Genomic DNA, 20,717 nt, shown 5'->3' on the forward strand with positions numbered 1-20,717 from the left:
AAACCTTCAAAGGAAAGTAAGAAGAACCAACATCCAAACATCAACACTTTGTCAGGTACTGATTTAAAGTGCGGAGGACTGAGGTGCAGTCGGTGTTCCAATTCATTCCAACGGTGTTCGGTATGGTTGAAGTGAGAGCTTTATAGAAGGCCATTACCACATCAGAAAAACATCCTATACAGTTGTGTGCCTCCATCTTTGTGATAATAGTTAGAGAAAGAACATATGGCTGGAAAAGTCAGGTGTCTCAGTACTTTTGTTCATATAGTGTATGTCTGAATGGATTCTTGAAGAAATTCAATCTGTGACAGAGAAGATGTGAAGATGGAAATGTACATAGTTTTTTCATTGCTTGAGAGCTTATGGACACTGTCTTAAGTTCGAAATTGCACTTTGCATGTGGCCTCTTTTCTACCAAAGTGCTGAAGCAGTTGATAGATATGATATACAGCTGTCTCATTAAGTTCTCAATGTAAAATACATCTAATTAATCCATTATTTCATAACCTTTTATTCTTTCATTTAGTCTCAATGAAGGGACACTTGATAAGGTTAATGATGGAGTAATGGGGTACTTATTGCTAAAAAAAAATTTGGGAACCACTTCATTAGATTATGTTTACAAAGGCTGCATGGTCCAATAAATCATACAACAGAGAGTGTATGTGAAGGAATATCCCACAGGTCTTCAAAACAGTCAAGCTAAAGATCCGGTGTAATACAACATGAGATAAACTGGTGCAACACTGGTACTGTGTTTGTTAAATAACCTGTGATTTAAACCCAATTATCCCTGATGTCTTCAGTGTGTAGTTCCTGTGTAACTTGTATCTTACGCTGCTTTCTTTTCTCTCTCTATCCATATTCCATGTGCATTCATTTCCTGTTTATTACATCATTCATCGCCACTTTCTCATGTCTCTTTGATGGAGTTTCCAATGCCGGAGTCATTCTTCTCACTGATACTTTCCATCAAGCTCAAAAGTGAGATTTTTTTTTGTAGCAGAAAGACTGATAAGGAGTAACAACAGAGTGATAAATGATGCTCGGGAATGACTGGGGCAAAAGACTTAGGCATGATTTTGCTTTTTTCCATCAAGAATTCTTAAGCAGTCTTTACATGCTCTTGGTTTAGGAGCTTTTTGATTTGATAAAATATATATATATATATATATATATATATATATATATATATATATATATATATATATATATATATATATATATATATATATCTAGTTCTTTTGAAAATTAGTGTTTGAGAAATAATGATATGCTCTTCATATGTTCAGAGTGAAGTGTCTCAAGTATCTCCATGTTTTTGTAGACATGACATAACATCTATCTAATTGTTCCCATCATGACTATGTTCTTCAGTTCATGTTTGTGTCCTACTTGGCCTTTGTGGTAAATTCCACAATGCGATTAGGCCAATCAAGCACGATATCTCCCGACAGTAAATCTCTCGTTGCATGGCTCATCTTCTTTTGTCTGCAGCTTGGCTCTAATTTGTAAATCGGCTCACCCGTGTGTGTGTGTGTGTGTCAGTGGCTCAGAACGGGTAGTCCTTGGTGGTGCTGGTAGTGTGTATAGCACTAGAGTCATCAGGTACAGAGCCCCTGCGAGCCATTAGAGGCCGGCAATGCAGAATGGAGACGAGTTCATGAGAGACGCTGCTGGAAAAGGCGGTGTAGATCCAGGGATTCGTGCAGGAGTTCAAGCTGGCCAGCAGCATCAGGATAGTGAAGGCCACCCCTGAGAAAGAGAGACAGAAACAGAAAGATAGATGGGTTGTATGCAGATACTGAATTTATATATTTATATAGTTTACTATAAAAGACAGGCACTTTTTTAACTTGTTGTCTCAATTATCATTTTTACAAATTAGATTTCCCTGGATAGGGCATTATATTATTACTCATAGCCACCTTGTAAAGATATGATAGTATGAATGTACCATATGAATAAAACCAGGGCCCAGTTTTTAAAAAGTAAACCTATAAGACACAAATTATATGACTGCACAATGTATATAATCTCAATAAGCCTGTTTATATATATTTTTGCAAAATAACTTCAATTTAGTACTTGACTGTGCTGTGTTATTGATGGAAAGCAAACGCCATTGGCATTACATTAAATTTCAAGCTTCAGTTTGTCATTTTTTCTTACACCAGAAACAAATATATACAGTTATCGTGTTGTCGCACTGTTATATAACTATTCATAAGTCCTGTATTGCATTGTTAAATCTTTACTAACCCATGCAACACAAACCATAACTCATTACAGATTCCATGCATCTGGCATGTAGGCTTGACGTCAGAGTTTCTATAAAAAGGTGTTAACCGTTATGAGGTGCTACTGATGAAGAGCAATGCGAGAAGGACTTTCCTTGATAATTGACGTGTTTGTGCTTTACTGGGAATGATTAATCACTAGGCACATGCCCTGGCCACTAGGGGGCCCTCAAGCTAGTATAGATTCCAAGGGAATGGCTATTAGGCTGTAACACACATAGTAAAAAAGCCAATGAATGGAAAGTCACAGAATCATTTGAAACCAATGAGTGTTTTTTGAAGTCCTAGCTGTTGTATGGAGCTAAAAAGGTAATTTAAAAACCCAAACAAGACCCAGTCTTGTGATCTGGTGTGGGTATAGAATTTCAAGCCAGAGAAAACACCTGATTCCACCAGATGTCTTTCACTAGACTTTAACATGTGTCTTTTGCTTGGTTGGAATAAATAACCTAACCTACATAAGCTTCTTTTTAAGCCCCAGGAACACACCTTGGTACTGGGTCAGATAAAAAAAAAACTTGGCCAGAGAAGACTCAACATGCTGTCAGTGCTGTCTTTCAAGATAGCGCTTGTTCATATTGCATATGTTAGGCTGAGAGGGCAGTCATGGCTCCATGCATTGGTCCATGTGAAGCAGGATGGTAAGAAGAAGCCCTGCTTAGGTTTCTGCTCAGGACTCCATTATTACTAATCTGTCCCTAAAACAACATATTGCCAAATGCATGGTGATTTTTTGGCTTTGGTATGCATTGGAAAAGGGGTGGGGTGGAGTAATGCATTGCAGTATTAACCAATTATTCAATGTATATTTTAAGTGACATTAATTTAGTGGGTTTAAATGTGACTGCACATTCAGTGAATCAGCTTGCAATATTTTGTTATACACTATACTGCCAAAAGTTTGCAGACACCTGGTCATAAGTACGGTATGTGCTTTTTGAGCATCGCATTCTACATTTAGTCCCAATTTGTTGGAATCTTCTGGGAGGATTTTCCACTAAATTATGGAGTGTGCTTGTGGGTTTGGGTTTCCAAGTTACAAGTTAATGAAAATGTGTGTCATACCGCATCCAAAGACGTTCTATACTATTGTGTGCCTCCAGCATTGTGGGAACAACCCACAAGGTTTCGAGGTTTCAAAAAGAACCCCATATGGCAGAAAAGGTATGTGATGAGATTTAAAGGTTCAATTAGTGAACTCACCTTGATCTGGTGGGTTTGGGTCCCAAGCGGCCCAGAGCTGCACTGTAAAGAAGGGTGACCAGCACATGGTATAGACCAGCACTATGACTAAGGTCATCCTCAGTGTTTTGGACATTGCCCTGGATACACCCGGAGGGGGAGGAGTCACCGGGCGTGAAATGGACACCGAAGCCCTGACAGAAGGAACTAAATTACAACTCTTCATAGGGGTCTCAAATGACTTGGCGTAGGGCTCAGAGTAATCCACGGAAGTCCGATAACAATCAGCCGCACCTTCAGGAAAAGGCCCGTGAACTGCTGAGTTGCTCTGATTTATGGTAGAGTGTGTGTGGGTGAGTGTGGGAGGCAGTACATCAGGGGACTTAGTGTTGTATTGTAGCTCATGTGTACCCTGACTGTGTTGAAAGAGACAGTTGCAGCAGTCTGGCTGCAGTGTATGCTGGGAGTCACGGGCATTGCAGAATGACTGGGATGAGTCACTTTTATTCCTCCGATGGAATCCTCTTCTGGAATCTTTCAATGTGGATCCTCTTCCTCTTTCTTTTTCTCTGCTTTTGTCGTTCTGATTTCGCAGACTGGGTATTCTGAAGAGAACTAAATTTCTCTTCGAGTCGGCCGACACCACCCGCTTCGACTTCAGGTAGATGTTGTCATGGATCTCCCTAAAAATTCGCACCTGGGAGGAACACAGTTGTGTCAGTGTTACCTAGAGGATATGACTTTTTATTAGATCAATTAAAATATAAAGGGTGTCTTTTTTCAATATTTTTATCTATTCTATTTTCCATTTGACTTTCGTAGGTAAAATGCTTCTGGGAGTACTTGGAAGTTACTAGGATGTCACACGATAGCCCGCTTAGTCACTTGGCTTTGTTTAACATGCTTAGAGATTGTTTACCAATGTTGCGAGGAGGCCTGCATGTTTTTCCATTTACATGTTTTTTCCTGGAGATCTCAGATTTCCTCCCATTTACCAAAAAAAAAAAAATCCTGTATGTATAGATAAGCTACTGTACTGAAAATTGCCCGTAGGTGTAAATAAGCATGTAAATGTAAGTGACTCGAGTCTCATCCAGGGTATATTTCCAACTCACATCCAATTTTCCAAGGATAAGCTCAAGATCTACAAGAAGTCTGACTGAGATGATGAGAATAAATGAAAGAACAGTATGGGGAAAAGAAATTGAACCATATGTCACTGATCAAATCAATTTAACATTAATTGCAGTTGGGAATAAAAATATGAGGCCAGCACTTTTTGTTTTTTCCTTATCAAAACAAGTCATGAGTTAGATAATATAGCCTTAACATAAAATAATCATAAAATGGTCAAAGTATATTTTAATGTCTAGTTTCAACAACATGAAAATATCATTAAAATAAATAAGTCTAAAGAAATAGCAAATAGCTATTTAATTTAATTTGATGTATATTTAGAAAATGGCTAGTTTTCTCAAAAATGAGGATAATTACAAGATTACAAGATAATTGTTATGCCACAAAATATATTTGAGATGTTTCAGTATAACGGTTATGAAGGTCTTGAAATAAACCTTGCTAAAGAAAAAGGAATATGATGAAAAGCTAGTAACGTATTCAAGCATTCTGTTTTGCCAGTATGATTTTTCGCTAGATGGCCAATACCAAATGCTTTTGACAGGCTGGAAAACAAAACAAACACAGAAAACCATCAAGCATTAGAAGTTTCAAGTATCTACACTCCTTTTATCTAGCTAGCAGCATTAGAAAGTTTGATTACTTCTATACTTTGGAGATTGACAAGAGGCTAAGGGGCTTGTGCATTTTAGCTAGCTAGCAAACCGTAGCCAAATAGTTTGTTCTATAGGTTATTTGCAGTTCACCATGCTGCAGAATGAACACACCACAGCTCCAATAATGCATAGGGGGGACAATAAGGTCATGCTACTGTAGCTGGACAACAGGCTAATTCTCGCTGAAAGACATGCTTTGGTTGAGATGTGTTGCTCTGTATTGGATACTCTTTAGACTTCTAACAGTTACATCCATATGTTATGTATAGTCATTCTCACAGAACTTTTGAAATATTGAGTTGGCAATAAAACACTTTTTGTCCTCACAACACACGACTACTAAGTAGTATGTTGAGACAATGTAGTACAGTACATTATGGGTTTTATCATCATACATTAGTGTACATGATGTGCTTTGAGACACAGTCTGTCACATCATGTAGCTTTATCTTTAATTTACCTGCCTGTAAAGCAATCATTCCTCTGTGGATAATATAATTATGGTCAAGTTAATTACCTCATTAGATACCTCATGACTGTATTATCAACACTTATGTTTCAAATCAATGGAGAATGGTTTTGCCCTCTGATAGCAACCGCAGAGGATTCAAGAAGAGTTCTATTACCTGGCACACTGTGATGATGAAGGTAGGAAGGATGAAGACAGCCAGAGTCATCCATGTCACATAAGCTTTCAGACCCCATGGCTCGGCAAAGTGTCCCCAACATTCGAATTCCCCTTTCCCTACTTCAGACCTGGAGAAAATGAACACCTAAGGAAAGACAAGGGGTTTCATCAGCGAAATATGGTACTAAGTGCAATAAAATGTAAGGCTAGTGTTACCCCAGACAGCAACTGTTTTCTGTAGTCAGTATTACATTACATTACACCTTCCACTGATTCAATACCCCGAATAAAAATATAGGACATTTTTATGTGCCAATTATGAGCTACTATATAATAATATTTCGAAATATTTGTCATAATAGCAATTAATACCCAAATTGAGAATATACGATGTATGCATCCAGACATGTTTCTCAATTACGTAAGTCACTGAAAAGTCGAGTGAACTCTCATACCTGCGGTACACTAAGTACAAGAGACAGACCCCAGGCCACCATGATGGGTGTGTTCCAGCGTGAGATTGCCCCTAGTCTGTAGGCCTGAAGGGGGCAGCATATGGCGTAATGGCGGTCTACTGTCATAGCCACTATCATGTAGGAGGATGCAAACATGCCCACGATTTGCATGTACTTCACTGAGCGGCACAGTGCATCAGGCCCCTGGAACCTCTCTGTAATGTCCCATACCAGCTGAGGGAGAACCTGGAGGGTAGGAATGTAAGAGCGTAAATCTTTATTTTATTTTTTGTATTTTTTTTTTTACAATATATCAGTTGTTCAAACCATATTTTATTGTATTTGGTTACTATTTCAGATTTTTTTGTAGATGGCATGAAGCTGCTAGAACATTTATTGAGATTTTGAATTTTTTAATAAATTCAAAATCTACTCCTATTTATATATAGTATGTTAAATACCCTGTTGCAAATTTTAAATAAAATACCATACATAGATGCCACAAATGTCCTGTAATGTACTGTGATGACTAATGCAGCAACATCTTGACTAGTGTAGCATACAAATTCAATTATTTCTAAATTTTGTTGAGCATTTACATTAAATATAGCATCATATATAAGCCTACACATGAAATTCTTTAGTTGATGCATTACATAAAACTAGTAATATATTAAAATGTGTTTTTTTCTTTCAGAAAAGAAAGTTTATTATGTAATATTGCTTTCTTCAAGAAGGGAGTCTCAGGTATCGTGGCATTGGAACAGTACACTTTCCACTTTGGGGGAAAAAAATGGAATAAAATGTTGAATGTTCCACAGCATCGGACGTATTTATAAAAGGAGAGATGGAAAGTATGACGTGTTGTCCGTCAATTAAATGAGTGTAAACAACCCCAGATTGTTGTGGTGTAAATAATTTTTCGTGGCATACACTTAAATGTGATGGTAACAGCATCACACCATCCAGATGTTTTTTTTTTCCTACAACAGCACTAATGCCATTGTGTTTCATCCCCTATGTATTCCATTCTTTAAAAATGAGAACTCTGTGGCCATCAAAAAAGTCTGAGCTTAAATTAAAGAAATCTGTGGTTTAAACCAATATTGTGGTTATTTGATGGTGTATTAAACACCAGAACAAACAAACAAAGTTCTGCTTAGCAATAGACCTTATGACTCACTTTACCAAGATGATTTTTTCTTAAACTGACGGTTTAAATTAATGGATTTACTGTCTTAATTTGTCTGATTCGTGGCCCAGAGCGGACGCCAATAATTTTGTGCAGGCCACAATTATTACTCTCCAGCTTGAAAGAAATGAGATTATTAAAAAATGTGCTAAAAAACTATCCTGAATCAAATATGCTGACATATATGTGTGTGAGTGTGTATTATGATGTATTTAAGAAAAGATGATCTCTAGTGAAGCCCACCTGAAAAAAAGCCACTACCAAGTCAGCTATACAGAGGTTAACCATGAAGAGGTGCATGGGTGCATTGTGCTTGCGTCTCCTTAGCAGAACCCACAACACAAAGCCGTTGCTCAGCGTAGTGAGCGCCAGGACCAAGCTCAGGATGCCGATTTCAGCCTGCGCCAGTGCCATGTTCCGGACCCTGGCTGGAAGCGGGGCATTAGTGGTCCCCGCTGAGCTGTTCTGAAGCAGCCAGAAATACGATCCGCCACCATACGAGCCGTTTTGTCCACTGTTTTCACGGGAGGGAGTTGTATAGGAGTTCCACGCAGATTCTGTGCGTGCGTCAGGTCCATGCCAAGTTGGTTCTGATGCAGCATTCTCCATGCCTGTGGGACAAATGGCAATTTTACATTGCTGGATTCATGGAACATGCAACAGATCAGCTGCACTTGTGACCGCTTGAAGCTTTAAGAATACAAGTGGCAGTTTTCGGTTTGGCCAGTTAGTTTGATAGCTTGCTGTATGTTTTATAAGCAAAGTTGAGCAAACCCTTATTGATTAAAAAGTGTTTAAGTAGTGTTACATGAAGTAATGTCTGATTTCTGATTAGAAAAGATTATAGATTGTTGTAAGAAAAGCCTTTTTTTTACAAAATGATCCTTAGCTATCATTGGATTTGTGCATTTGTTATGAGGATGTCCTGATGTCACAATTCTCTCTCTCTCTCTCTCTCTCTCTCTCTCTCTCTCTCTCTCTCTCTCTTCTCTCTCAATTTCCAAGGGCCTCCTTCCCAAAATGTTACCATCTGTGGAAGACTCACAAATCTGCCATTACGAATATGCAGGAAAAAATTGCCCCCCTGAGGACTGACTTGAGTTCTCACAAAGGCTTAAACAGAGACAAACCTCCTCTTTATATTCCCCATTGAACCTTCAGCACAAATTTAACCCTCCACCCATGCATTTATATTAACTGTGTTTAAACCGATCTTGATTTAGACATGGGAAATATGATATGATTTTTCCTCTAGATCAGGATAAATAAAGCCTTTATATTCTCGATTTAACAGCGAGCGCAGACATCTTTTTCAGTGCCGTAGATGCACCAAAAAAGTGTTTTGAAACAATCAAGCCTATTGAGTGAAGAAAAAGTAGACGCACTCAATATTAGCCAACTATTGGAACTATGATCTTTACTGGCGGTAAACTCAACCAAATGCTTTCTGTAGCTGCTGATCATTCCTGTGCCGCAATTAGGAGGTATTTTGGCACGTTCTATTATACAAATCTGTTTCGGTTTGTATATAATTTTAGGACGTCTTGCTTCAATAACCTGCTTCAGATCATTCCACAGGATGTCAGTGTGATTGAAGAAAGAACCCTTGGCCATTCATATATATATATATATATATATATATATATATATAGATAGATAGATAGATAGATAGATAGATAGATAGATAAATAGATAAATAGATAAATAGATGACATAGCGATTGTGTAACACAAAATTCACGGTTCGATACGTACCTCGGTTTTTAAGTTATTGTTCAGTTCAATTTCGCTATGGTTAGGGGAAGAATGCTTGTCAATTTTTACTAACTTAATTTATTATTAATAATTTATTATTATTATAACTATTTTTAATAAAATGCCTGCTCGGTTAAATAATATATCAGATTATATTTAATAAAATTTTATAAAAATAAAATTGTGTAAATCAAATGAATGCAATACACTTCATTATATTGATTAAATTGTGTAATCATTAAAAATTGGCACAAATTGAATTGATCAAAATAAATTAAATAAATAATAATAATACAGACGTGTAAGTATGTGTGTGTGTTTGTTTCTGATTTTAAGTGAAATTCTTGAAGCTGGATATGAAAATGCTAAAGAATCCATAGCTGTAGCCACTTCCTGGTTAGCGGCTAACACTAGCGCTATGGGGATTTCATGTATGCACAAAACAAATGTTATTTCCGGTATAGAGTGTGTAGCCATAGTGACACTGCGCTAGTTAAGTTTTTATACCCCTGGCATTGTTGTGTATGTTTACAAGTTGAATAATAATTTAAAAACACACCTAAAGTGCGGAAAGGAGAGTAAACAAAGTTGCGGTTTGCCACTTAATAAGTTCTCTTAAAACTCATACTTACAAAATTCTAATATTTAACACTTAAAATTATGTTCCGCAAGTTAAAATTATTGCATTCGCATACAAATGTGTACTGAACCTGTGTGTGTGTGTGTGTGTGTGTGTGTGTGTGTAAACCTTTTGTTCTTGAAACACTCTGGTGTTGATTTACCCCCTGTGTTTTGAATCTTGCATGACAACTTCTTTTGTTGTAGTTGTAGATAACAGACCGACTGCCTGCTATAGAACTTTAATTACTGTACATTTCAGCGGCCCCCCGGAGTGAGGTTTCAGTCTCGGTATGCATTGTTTATTTCTGCACATATATCTTAGAAGTCTGTCTCATCTACGCACACAGCACTGATCAAAAGGTGCTAAAATCCAAGTGGTCTTTGAGCAACATTTGTTGTGGTTTTTTTGGACATTCTACTCCCTTAGCTGTCAGTCCTGCATTCTTGATGGAGTGCCTAGAAACCAATCTGGGTATGCTTGCCTATTATTATTTCTAGGAAGTTGGTGATTTACTTTCTAGGTTTTCTTTGACAGACAATGCAGCAGTGGAATAAAACAGTAACTTGGATTCCTGGAAAAAGCCTTTAGTTTTATATTTATACTCATCTTGGAGGTAAAAGAGTTACTACTTATGAACTTTACCTTGATACTGTAACTACAGTTCAAGCTTCCAAATATCACCACCTGCGATATTGAAAAATAACCTTTTCAGAAGCAAATTCAAATTTTATTTGTCACTACACGATATAAACAGTATTGGGACACCTGACCTCCCAGCCATATATGTTTTTTTTCCAGACGGTTACCACAAAGCGGAAGACACACACATTTCTGCTGTCTTCACTTGAACTAGGAGACTCATACCTGTTACAGCATCACATCAGCCCTGTGCACAGTGCACACTACATGAAGATTTACTTTACATTGGTTGGAGTGGAAGATCGTGAGCAGAGTGATGTAAAGTTCTAACATTACCCTTTGGGATAAATTGGAACACTGACTGCACCCCAGATGTCCTCACTTTACATAAATCTTTGCTAATGCCCTTGTGGCTGAATGAGCACAAATGTCCACAAGCACACTTTAAAATCTAGTGGAACATCTTCCAAATAGCAAATGGGGACTAAATATAGAATGGGATAATCAAAAATCCAAAACTTATTGTCAATTGTCCACAAACTATTGCACATATAATTATACACAAATAACTATACACAATACAATTACAGACATATTATCAGAATATAATAGAATACAAAAATAAAAAGTTGAAATTAACAGGTTAAAGAATAAAAATTGAATAAATAAGTTAAGTGTAAAGACTTTATAATATTATACAAATAAAGTAGAAGTTACAATAAAAATGGAGATAGAATGACAAAACTAGAAATTGGATTATAAAATGATTTTGCTTGACACAAAGCCTCTGTTTTTTTTTTTTAACACATTAAAAGATATAAAACAAATATGGCAGCCTCAAACAACATCTTTTAAGATGCAAGGTGAGGACAGAACAAGCAAACAGGCTGACTTGTATTTTTTGGTCGATGGCGTAAAGACGGTTTCTCGTAGTCTTAATTAACTCCCGTAACTAGCAAAGAATTTGCTTACCATAAGTTATTACATCACATTTGATCAGCTACCACTTTTGAGTCATTTCCAGGCTACAAGTCACATGACATGTCAAGACATATGGTACATAAGGAGCACTTTGCATTACAATTGGATTTTCAATTAGATTGAGTGGAGTGACAGTAAATTCGAAATCTGTAAAACACAAAGCAAGCCAAAGGCGAACCCTAAAGATGTTACCGAACGAAGAAGAGCCTACACATGAAATCCAAGGTCAGTAAAGGGGTTAAGGAATGAAGGAAGGCAAGAAAGGTCAATTGAACTAAGAAACACACAGGAACAGCAAAACCAAGAAAAGAAAAAAATGACTAGGTTTGAAACACAAAGGCGCGTTCAACACACAGACCGAGCGCATTCAACAAACAGCTCAGTAAATTTTCATCGGAGCCAGACAAACAAAGTGGGATAAGTGTAGAGACTGATGAGGCCTAATGAGACAATTAAACACAGGCGCAGACAGAAAAATCATGGGTGTGCACAGGAAGGGTGAGGAGATGAAGAAACGTTAAAACCCAGAAGGCATACAGGAAACGTCAATGGCACTGGTTTCTTGTAAAGTCGTAAACCCTTTTAAACTATTGTAAACTTCAACAAGTTTCAAAATGTTTTTCTTTATTATTACATGTTCCTTTTTGTTATCAATGGCATTGTTTATACAGTTTGGAAGCAATTTCTGAAATTTCTAAATCGCCACCGGCTTGCTCATCAGGGACAAACTTACTTATAAAGAACATATTCACTTTTAATCACTGAAATGATTCATCTTCACCATTCATGTTCAATAACTGCTTTAAGTGAAGGGTTGTGGTGTGTCCAGTGGGAGAATATACCCCCGGACTCACACTCAGAGCGAATTTAACATAGCCAATCCACCTAACTGTGTGTTTTTGGATTTTTATTTTGTAGGAAAGTGGAGAACTGTGAGAAAACATACAGGAACATGAGGAAAACATCCAAAACTTTGCAGATATTTAATCCATGATTTCGATTCTGAAGGTGGCCTATGAGGTGACAATGCTAAAACCTGCACTGTTCATTGTTCTACAAACCTGGCCAGCGTTCTGCACGGGTGCTTTCCCTTAAAACTGCCAACTATTACATATACATTATAACTTACTGGCTTGCTCATTACAGATAAACTTACAATTATGTGGAACAAACTTACAGTATAGGCACTAAACCTATACACTATGTTACAGAACTTCATAACCGCTTTAGCTCTGTAAAGCTTCTTTGAGACAATGTCCATTGTTAAAAGTGCTATATAAATAAAAAGAATTGAATTGAATTGAATAGAATTAAATTAAACTAACTAAGAGGCAACAGAAGAAGAAGATCCTGGACACCAGTGGAAGATTGGTTCAGAAAAGACAACTCCTTTGTTGATTTTGTTGTTACCCTTTTTTTGTTGTTCCCTTTTTTCACACAAATAACAAAGAAGAGCTTCACAGGAAAATGATCAGCTTCCAAGGGATCAAAATATTCATTCATTCATTCATTCATTCATTCATTCATTCATTCATTTATTCATTCATTCATTTCTTCTCCAAGTTCACTTTAAACAGCATGATCAAATATATTTTAATTTTTTTTTTATGCGATGATTAAATTAGCCAGTGTATAAAATCATGTAGATTCGGGTCAAAAACTTGTTGTCTCTATTTAGCTAGACTTTGGTTGTTGGTGCCAGGTTTATATTTTTGGATTTAGACAACTGTCTGTAGAGTTGAAACCAAATGGTGTGGAAAAAAACAACATTCAAGAAAAAAAAGAATGCACAAAAGAGAATGCACTGGTTTCAACTCCTGTTTGGCAAGAACAGGAATCTGAAGGCTACATTTGGTGAAGTTTCACTGAAACTGAATTGATTGAGGATTTGGTCAAATTTTCTAATGGTCTGATGAATAATATGAGATTTTTTTGCAGTAGCTACATGAATCCATAAACACAGGCTGTAAGTATTTGACGCTTAGTGTACTTCTCATCAGATGTGCTCAATTTCTTTTCAGAAAGTTTTAACACTGAAAGGTCCAGATACTGTACATGCAATGCTTTGCATGTCGAGCTCTAAGCAAGTAAAATGGTTAAACAGCCACAATAGTTACCTTTTTAATGCTGAACCATTAACTGTTGGTTTGTGACTATAAATACACATCGTTTTGATGTGGTTATGTTTTGTCTCCCGACGGAGCTTCATGTTACACAACACACTTTTTGTTCTGAATGTGAATCGGAGAATAAACAAAAAATGAATGCATCGTTAATTTTTTTTATCATAATTAAAAATAATATTTGATGTCAGTGCTTTTAAGTAATTTTGAGAATAATAAAAGAAATCTGTATATATGAAAAAAAATATATAAATTAATAAATTGCCCTGTGGTATATATATATAAAAAAAGCACATACATAAATAAGCCATAAGACAAAAGGTTAAAAAGGTTCATGTTTTAAAAACCTGAATTGCTGAATTATTACGTAAAAAAGAAAATGTAAAACAATTTTTTTTTCAAGTTTTCATTTCAATCTGCTAAAAATTTTTTCGGCCCAAATTTTGGTCCAGCAGCTGATGAGTGGTGACTTAAACCATTTGTCCAATAAAAATGGTGCATGTGCTGTTTATTAACAGAGGGTTCACAAAGTTTTGGTCACAGCTGCATCTTTTACCCTTCAGTAAAGCCGTTAGTCGAGTCAAATGGCTACAGAAAGTAGTAAACAAAGTCTACGTTCAGAGGCAGAGCACTGTCTGAACATAACAAATGAGAAGTGTTTCATTAGCTGTACAGCAGAAAGCTGTTCGGCTCTGCAGCTGGACCATCTCACGGTTCTTCTGAAGGACATTTGCTAAGAGCTGCTGCATGCAATGTGAGTTCCTCATGTGTGTGCTGATTGTTTCTGCTCAGTGTCTGACTTTTACCTCAAAGTTTGAAGTGATGCACCTCCATCTGCTTCTCTTTTCTTTTTTCTTTTTGCAGTTCAGATGACTTACTCGCTGAGGTCTCTCTAATACGAGCTCTCTGAACGTTTCAGCACAAATGACAACACACTGAATATGCAAACACTGCATATAGGTTTCCCTATAGGCTTTTCCTTAATGCTCTGATAAAGCAACTGATACGGTGGCACAAGGCAGTGTGGGAAACGATTGGGTCACGGTTCTTGCCAGTGTTTGAATTGGGTGCGCCAGTTTTATAAAGGCAATATAAACACGGCTTTCCCACTTAGTAGCAAGTAATTATATTTGAATCATGATAACGATCTTGATATTCAATATTTAAGCGTAATACTGTAGATTAGGCAAAGTTTATCAAATGAGATTATTGGCTAACAATACAGTGCAATACATCTTTAATCATTAGTTAATCATTAGTGCTCTATCTCAGGGATATCCCAGGATTGTGATGCGTGAAGACACCCTGGATAGGACACCCGTCTTTCACAGGACATGCATATGCGCATTCAGGCTCTGTGATATACCGTGATACATTTTAGACATTATCTTTCAGCCTGACCCAACCTGACCTGACCGCCTGCTTTAAGTGCCGCTTCTGAACGCTGCATGACTGATGACATAGCACTCCAATGCACCCGCTCAGCGCAGAGCATTAGCACAAGCTGTGTACACATGGTCAAGACAGGGTTAGACAAATATCCGTCCCTTCCCTGTTTTTTTGTTGTTGTTGTTTTTGTTTGGTTTTTTACTTCTCTTAATGCTAAATCATACTCTGTCTAAGAACATGGCATAAAAAATTATAATTCATAATCACACATTAATTAGAATGAATAACATCTTAAAAAAAAAAACTAATTAGTTTTTCTTTTTCTTTTAGACAAGCACGTGTCACGTCATTCTCCTACACGTGAGTCATACAATACAGCTGGCTCGAATAAGTGAACTTCTTCAGACAAACTTGTTAAAAATTCACTGAAACCTTAAAAAATATCACATGCTTCACTGTCAGGTAGAAAGAATGCGCACTGCGATGCCACCCAGCTTGTTTATCTTCCGGTAATAACCAGCCTATTTTCTTTTTTTAGGTTAGAAAGTAGAGCAGGTAAATACATTAGTGTCACAGTGACACTAGCAAAATAAAAAGCTGATTAGATCTAAAGCTTTTATGTAATGAAGGTTCCCCTGATGAGCTGTTGTCATCATGGGTCTGTCTATAGGTCATGTCTTAAAACAGATAAATCAATAGCGCAGAATGTCACATCCAGGAAGATGGAGTGTATTTTATTCCAACCTGGTTTATAAAGCATAGTTGGGTTTTTTTTTTATTCAAAATTTCACAGAGGTGACACGTAAAGGTATTTTGAAACAATAATTCTCACATTTGGACCAAATTTGCATTATTGTGCCAAGGTTTTGCCATGTTACGGGTTAATCTTTTGTTATTTTTAATGCTTATCTAATTTGCACCTGTGACTATTTACTGCACAGTAATTACTTAGTAATTACATTACTCAGACAGCATTCGACAATACACCCGGCATGCATTTTTTTGAAGTGCATGCCGGTCTTTCAAAAACCCTTGAAAGGCCATTGCATTTATTTTTTTTCCTCCTTTAAAAAAATCTTTAATCATTGTCCTATCCTATTTAAGGTAACCAAGGATTCCTATAATAATGTACAATATAACCACACAGTCACCTGTCATACTACATACACATTTACTCACCTGTCCACCAAAAATGTATGAGTTCTTGAAGTGCATCAAGAATTCGTTTTCCATTGTTATCTTACAGAAGACAAAAGCAAACTTACTGTTTGTGCTCGTCTTGTTCCGGGATTGTTGATGGTTACCAGGTATGACCCTTTTTTTTCTCGCTCTGTCTACCTGTCCAGCCTTATGCAGTGCACGTGATTTCCACAGGATTGGTGAAGAGAGGTGTGTTATTTCAGCAGTCTAACAGAAATATCAACCAAAAAACTCGTTGGGTCATGTTTTGATTCAAGCCTTTGCGAATCAAGTTGTCATCCCAGATTATATCAAATCAAAATATCCTTCAGTTGACTGGAGTGCTCGGACAAGTCCTTGGGCTATATCCCGGTCGAAATGGTACTACTGCACTAATACAACTGAATTTGAGCTCAGACTGCACTCTCTCCCTCATTCTCTCTCTCTGTCTCGCTCTCTTCCCTCCCCTCCCTGGTTCTCTGAAAGGAAATAGTTAAAAAAAAAAAAAGGTGTACTATTACAAACTCTCCAGCCTCAAACGTCCTGACAGCTATCCTAGGTATAAGGTCAAATATATTCTTAGGTTTAAACACAGTGATTTATTTTTGCAGTGTACACTTCCTTTAAACCATCTCAGGTGTGAACTACATACCTGATCTGTAAGAAGAGGAGGAACCAGTAAATCAGCATTACACATTATGTAATGTGGGATTGCTGATTTGCATGATTAAATTTAAATGAATTTATTCGGAGCTGATTGATTTCTTTTAGCAAATGAGCAGCCACTTTGGAAGAAGGATGTGTTGTGGGTCTGAAGGAGAAAACAAGGATGAGAAGAGATGTAAATCTGGCTCAGAGCCACCGTCATATCCTTGTCTCTGGCCTGGATCAAGAGCATAATGGCGTGTTGTGCCAGACAAGTGGAATATGTGATTCGCTACAGGAGGTGACACATGTAACCTTATGCGCAACAGCTCTCTTGGGGTAGAATAACACATAGCGCCTATTGTCCTTTCTCCACAATCTGACAGATATGTCTATGACATAATACTGAAGTGTTCGCATGCACAAAGTGACATTACCCAGCAGTCCACGATCGTTTGCCAGCAGGTTTTTTTGAAAGTCTACCAACATGAGGGTAGAAGATGCCAATATTGTGTCTTCCTAACTCTTTTTTTTTTTTTGTTTTCAATGAAGATCTCAAGCCAGCTTGAGTTAATCCACCACACCAAGCCAAATTTCCCAGATGTTCTCACCAGTGACTAGAAATAAAACTGATTTCCTTAGGGGGGAATGAAAAGGTTTCTCTGGTGATTTTTTTTTACTACCCTAAATTTGCTACATGGGATGCTGAGTGACCCAAAGCACACTTGCAGGCAGCTTTTGACAATTCATAAGAAAGTCATTCGATTAGACAGTTTGCCAGGAGGGACATAGCGCAGGCTTGTAGATCTCAAATGTCAGTAATTTTAGAAACTGGATTCCCAGTGGATTTGGCCATCCTGAAGAGATTTGAAAATTGTACCCATTGTATAAGGGTTCCGAACAAACACAGAGATGTCATGAAGTTGCTTGAGGCTCAAGATATCAGATATCTACTGGACTCCAAAGCTTAACACAAGGAAGAAAAAAACACAAGGCATCATTTATTCATATTCATTCATACTATCCTGGTGTAAATATTTCATCCTGCTTATTGTCAACAAACCCTGGGTGGTATCAGAGGGACGGAATCGTACACATATACACATTCATTTACATTTTTGCATTTTACTTGGGAAAAAAAAAACAGCACACAAAAACACACATGGACATAGGGAGCGAGCAAAACGTTTCAGTGTGTGAAAAAATACATGAACACAATGGATAGTATAATGCATACAGCAGATTGTGAAAGAATTATTAAGTTCACACAATAACTGGTCTCAAAATAGAGAACAAAAGTGTTACAAAAGCAATGTGGTAAAAACAGGAATGGCCATGTAACCAAAGTTCCCTATGCGATCAATAAAGTTCTACTCTACTCTGCTCTACTTTACTCTACTCCTATAGATATAGTTATAGATTTTGGTGCCACACTTATATAATGTTAATATCTTGGGCAATTATGTGCAATAATTTTAGTGCAAAAACAATAATAATGATTGTTATATGTGCAAAAACTTGCATATATTTCATACAATATATCTCAATAATATTGGAAATTCATCTATTGTACAGCATCTATACTTGATATATAATATAATATGTATATTTACTTTTACATTTCGTATACTTTATTTTACTTTAATTTGTCAGCAACTTTAACCCAACAATTTCCTTGTGAGAACAATAAAGTATTCTGATTTTGATTCTGATTCTCAACACTAATCTTTTATACTCTACTTTTGCTTTATGAAACATGTCCGAAAGCAAAAGACAGACTTTTCCTATGTTTTCATTCTGAAGAATACATTTAAGACCACCGAAACCTTAAAGACAGCAGAAACACTCAAAGGGTGATCAGAAAAAGTAAAAAAAATTAAATAAATCTCCTCTCACACGCAACATCCCATGCTGTCGGCACACGCTCTCTCTTTCTCTTAATAAAGATATACATATGATAAAGTTGCCTGGCATATCAACAGTTTCTTCATGAAGGAGACGCTCTGGAACAATTAGCACTTAAACCAAGATTCATAGGCAGTTTATGCACATCAATAATCTCAATAGGAACACTTCAAAACTTTCAAACACAAGCATCTATTGTTATTGTACTGCGCTGTTGGACATATGGCACTTTTTTAAACATTACACAAACCAGTTTTTACATTATACAGTACATGAAATCTTTAGAAAAAAATCTTTTGCGGTTGAATGGCGAATGAATGGTGTGTCAGGAATTGTTATGTGTAGTTTCGAGGCATGACAAGTAAGAATTTCATGATACTGTACACTGATGTGCCCATGACAGTAAAGAACTTTAATGTTACTCTAAGAATGAGCTTACTGGTAAGAACTCGCACAGAAAACATGCATGAAGCATTATGCTCTGCCACAAGCTATGATACTCGGGAAGATGTCCTAAGCCAGGATTTGTATTACACATTAATAATGCATGAATGATACACAAAACCAAAGGAATCTAAGCAAATAGGGCATTTTACTTTCGAAATAAATGTCATCAGTCTCATAAGGTTAGTACAATTAGTACACATCCTTTGGTTATCATACCGAAAATATTGTATATATTGAATATTTTGAATAGGTTTTTTGTTTAAAAACCTGAATGATATGCACCACAGAGCACCACAGGATATAATTTTTATAAACTATATAACTCCCACCTCTGAGTGTTAAACAGCTGGTCTAAGGTAGAGATATAAACAATGTAGTTATAGCTACAGGTTTTCATGCCATACAGTTAAAATATTAATATCTTGGCCAATTATGTGCAATAATTTCAGCTGCTACACATTTTATAAGGTATATTTCAATAATATAAAAAAATATATTAAGTGTACAGCATATATACTTGATATAGAACTTAATATATGTTAGGCTTTTTAACATTATAAGTGTAAAATGTGTATAACAATGTATATTTTATTTTACACTTCTTATATTATATTTTACTTTGGTGTTAGTTTGTGCAACTGTAATCCAACAGTTTCCCTGTGGGATCAATAAAGTATTCTTTCAAAAATACTGAATATCAAACTCCTACAGAAAACTGGACCACTCAATGAATATATCCTTAAAAAATGGCCATGTACGGCGTCTGCTATGTCACGCTGTTACTATGAACACGATAATTTATTGTAACAAGCAACAAATCCTATAGCAACCACATACAAAGAGATGTGTGATGTAAACTCTCCGTATAAATGGATTGGAAAAGAAAAACCATCTCAACGTTGATGTGGTGGAATTCTTTCATTTGACATTAACACCGATCATAGAGTCAGGGGTCACTGTATATGCATCTTTTATTTAATAATGACCAGTCAGATTTGAGAAATCAGCCCCCCAGTGTTATGATTTTTTTTATTAAACAAAGTCTTTAAACAGCACTCTATTTAGCTAGACAGACACTTAGACATTGCAGCTTACACTGCTTGAATGTAAACATGGGAAACATGGCATTCTCCTGTCAGCCGAGAAGAGGAATTCTAAGGCTATAGTTAACATGGACTTACTGAAAGCCATGTTTTATTGACAATGCACCATTATTTACCGGCTGATGCTACATACAATCCATGATCCTAGATTAATTTTAGCACCTCCATCTAAACACAATTCAGTCTAGAAAAAAACCCACATGAGGCACTTGATTACCAAGTATAGAAATAAACAAAAACCTAATCTAGCCAAGGTTTGATCAGAGAAACTCTGTTAATAATGAAAAAGTAAGTCAAGATAGACAAAGCACTGTCCTCAAAGAAGGAAAGGAAAGAAACTAACAAGAGAGAGAGAGAGAAATACTACACAAAAAAACAAA

General features: G+C 36.6%; 1 protein-coding gene across 1 annotated transcript; it reads right to left on the reverse strand.

Moving 5' to 3' along the window:
- Positions 1-1,239: 1,239 nt before the first annotated feature.
- Positions 1,240-16,764, reverse strand: avpr2aa (arginine vasopressin receptor 2a, duplicate a). The gene is made up of 6 exons (XM_046868781.1): positions 16,324-16,764; positions 7,794-8,161; positions 6,359-6,604; positions 5,902-6,048; positions 3,504-4,179; positions 1,240-1,755 (listed from the first exon to the last, which is right to left on the reverse strand). Exons 2-6 carry the CDS (start codon positions 8,157-8,159, stop codon positions 1,553-1,555), a joined length of 1,638 nt encoding a protein of 545 aa, XP_046724737.1. The 5' UTR covers positions 8,160-8,161; positions 16,324-16,764; the 3' UTR covers positions 1,240-1,552.
- Positions 16,765-20,717: the final 3,953 nt, after the last annotated feature.

The sequence above is a fragment of the Silurus meridionalis genome, chromosome 16 (assembly GCF_014805685.1).
Source record: "Silurus meridionalis isolate SWU-2019-XX chromosome 16, ASM1480568v1, whole genome shotgun sequence".
Taxonomy (NCBI): domain Eukaryota; kingdom Metazoa; phylum Chordata; class Actinopteri; order Siluriformes; family Siluridae; genus Silurus; species Silurus meridionalis.

Excerpts from the sequence above, each read along its gene's own strand:
- avpr2aa (XM_046868781.1), bottom strand. The coding sequence starts at position 8,159 with ATGGAGAATGCTGCATCAGAACCAACTTGGCATGGACCTGACGCACGC. Across the intron at positions 4,180-5,901 it reads TCATCATCACAGTGTGCCAG|GTGCGAATTTTTAGGGAGAT; the intron begins GTAATAGAACTC and ends TGTTCCTCCCAG. Across the intron at positions 1,756-3,503 it reads CCCAAACCCACCAGATCAAG|GGGTGGCCTTCACTATCCTG; the intron begins GTGAGTTCACTA and ends TCTCTTTCTCAG.